Source organism: Belonocnema kinseyi, chromosome 4 (genome assembly GCF_010883055.1).
Source record: "Belonocnema kinseyi isolate 2016_QV_RU_SX_M_011 chromosome 4, B_treatae_v1, whole genome shotgun sequence".
Lineage (NCBI taxonomy): Eukaryota > Metazoa > Arthropoda > Insecta > Hymenoptera > Cynipidae > Belonocnema > Belonocnema kinseyi.
The window spans coordinates 101,798,841-101,801,267 of NC_046660.1; the positions used below are offsets into that span (position 1 = coordinate 101,798,841).

At 30.6% G+C, this 2,427-nt stretch overlaps 1 protein-coding gene across 1 annotated transcript in view; it reads left to right on the plus strand.

Annotated features, from left to right (window-relative positions):
* LOC117171031 (microtubule-associated serine/threonine-protein kinase 2) overlaps nt 1-2,427 on the plus strand; it is a 32,736-nt gene that overhangs the window by 13,535 nt on the left and 16,774 nt on the right. Inside the window, exons 12-14 of the mRNA XM_033358076.1 lie at nt 1,585-1,655; nt 1,730-1,957; nt 2,055-2,282. Coding sequence (XP_033213967.1) covers nt 1,585-1,655; nt 1,730-1,957; nt 2,055-2,282 — 527 coding nt within the window. The remainder of the gene's footprint in view (nt 1-1,584; nt 1,656-1,729; nt 1,958-2,054; nt 2,283-2,427) is intronic.

A 2,427-nucleotide genomic window follows, 5' to 3' on the forward strand; every position in this document is an offset into this window, starting at 1 on the left:
ATTTTATCACAGGGATTCTAAATCTTCAGCCTCTAGAAAGGCATTAAAATTGCATCTATTTATATTATACACATTAAAGGTTGTAGAATCTTCAATTGTAAATATTTAAAATTGAACGAAATATTCCAAAAAAGACGTTTACAATCACACAGTTTAAAGCTATGCACCTTCTGAATGAAACTTCAATTGTAAATCTTAAAAATGGAAGCATTTTAAATTGCAAATCATTCAAATTTAAGAATATTCAATTGTAAATCTTCAAAATTGAACTATTCCAAAAGACGATAAAATTACATACCATTCAAATATAAATCTTGAGAATTTAATAATTTTCAATTATAACTCTCCAGAATTATTTTCAAAATACATATTTTTAGATTATTAATTCACGTGTTGAATCAGCGATTTTGAATTAAAAAATTATTACAGTATTTTAATTGAGCGACCAATTTCAAATTTTAAATCCGTCATATTAGATTGCCAACTTTAATTTCATTTCAGCGACCACAAAAACATCAGAATACTAATTTTAATGGAAATCGGATCACTATTAATGCAGGTTTTGAAGAAAGACCGATTAGTTTGAAACAAAATTGTTTTACAAAATATGAAAGCTACATTTTTGAGCTCAAATATTTTCAAAATTGCTTATTCTAACACCAATAAATAGTTTGGATAAAAAAATACGTATTCCAAAATATTTTTGAAAAAAGTTGTTCCTATTAAAAGTTCGATTGTGAATAACTCAGCGTGGTCTTCTTCGATAAAAAAAATGGGAGCTTTAAAAAGCTCTTTTCATGCACTTTAAGATAATTATATTGATTTTTTATCAATAAAAATATGTATACGATGAAAATTCCGTAAGTAATATGTCCATATGTATTCCGTATGTTTCACATAAATCTTAATCTTTTGTATTTTTAAATTGCTTTAAACTATGAAAAACAATACTTTAATTGTTTTTAAGGAAAATTTAAAATACATATTAAAAATTCTATCTGGCAACATTTGTTTGCGACAGCACTAGCTCATCCAATATGTCAGATCCCAATTCATTGAAAAAAATTACTAGAGATGCCAACCTTATGCAAATGCATAATTTTTCAAAAGGATTAAAATATCAGATTTTTATCATGTTTTGGGACCATTGCACCCAATTTTGAAGTCGCATAATCTACGGTTTTTTTGCATTTATGCTACATAAATCATCTATTTTGGGAGCTGCTTGAGAAAAATGCTCGTCCGCCCACCGATAAATAAATTTTTTCGGCTTTAGAAATTCGAAAGTCGCGCCTTTTCCGACGATAATTCTTAATTGTTCAAACAAAATTAGTAAAAAAAACACATGACACGGTCATGTTTCATTACGCAGAATTGTTTTTTTTTGTTAGCAAAATCAATTGAAGGTATGTTCACAATCCCTCTTTCTACCATACTTGGTTGATACAAAATAATTAGTATTATTATTATTTATAATTATTATTCATAATTCAACATTCTCAAGTGCATAAAGTTGAAATCTCTAAAAATGGATAAAACTAGAAACTAATATTTGTATGTTTAAAATATAAATGTATATTTCAGTTTGCTCATCACTGCGCTGGGTCATATTAAACTCACAGATTTCGGTCTCAGCAAAATGGGTCTTATGTCCTGTAAGTATCAGCTTAATAATTTTATAAATAAAAATATAAAAAGCACAATAATGAATTTGAATGATCTTCTTAAGTGGCGACCAATCTATACGAGGGTTACTTGGATAGAGATACGAGACAGTTTTCGGATAAGCAAGTGTTTGGCACACCAGAGTACATTGCGCCAGAAGTTATTCTTCGTCAAGGATATGGAAAGCCGGTAGATTGGTGGTCTATGGGAATCATACTTTACGAGTTCCTTATTGGCTGCGTGCCTTTCTTTGGAGAAACGCCCGAGGAATTGTTCGCGCATACTGTGAATGGTGAATGTGAAAATTTCTAAATTTGTGAAAAAAGTGATTTCCAAGGAATAGAATAGAATTAGAAATCTAATGTTTAATATCATTCTTACTTTTAAAGATGATATTGAATGGCCTGATGAAGAAGATTGGCCAGTGCAACCAGAGGCTAAGGATATCATAACCGCGTTATTACAACAAAGTCCTCGAGACCGGTTAGGAACTGGCGGTTCTCATGATGTTAAAGACCATCCTTATTTCTGTGGAGTAAATTGGAATAGTCTACTTCGACAAAAAGCCGAATTCGTCCCTCAGTTGTCAAACGATGAGGATACAAGTTACTTCGACAGTAAGAAAGAATACTTCCACTTTTAACATTCAATTAAAACCACTTGTTATACAGTCTGTCAAGTTAAAGCGTGGGTGGCTTTACTCGCAGTCGGTAAGGTGTATCGACATGATTTTGGTGTCAAAATATTAAGAAGAGCTCCCTC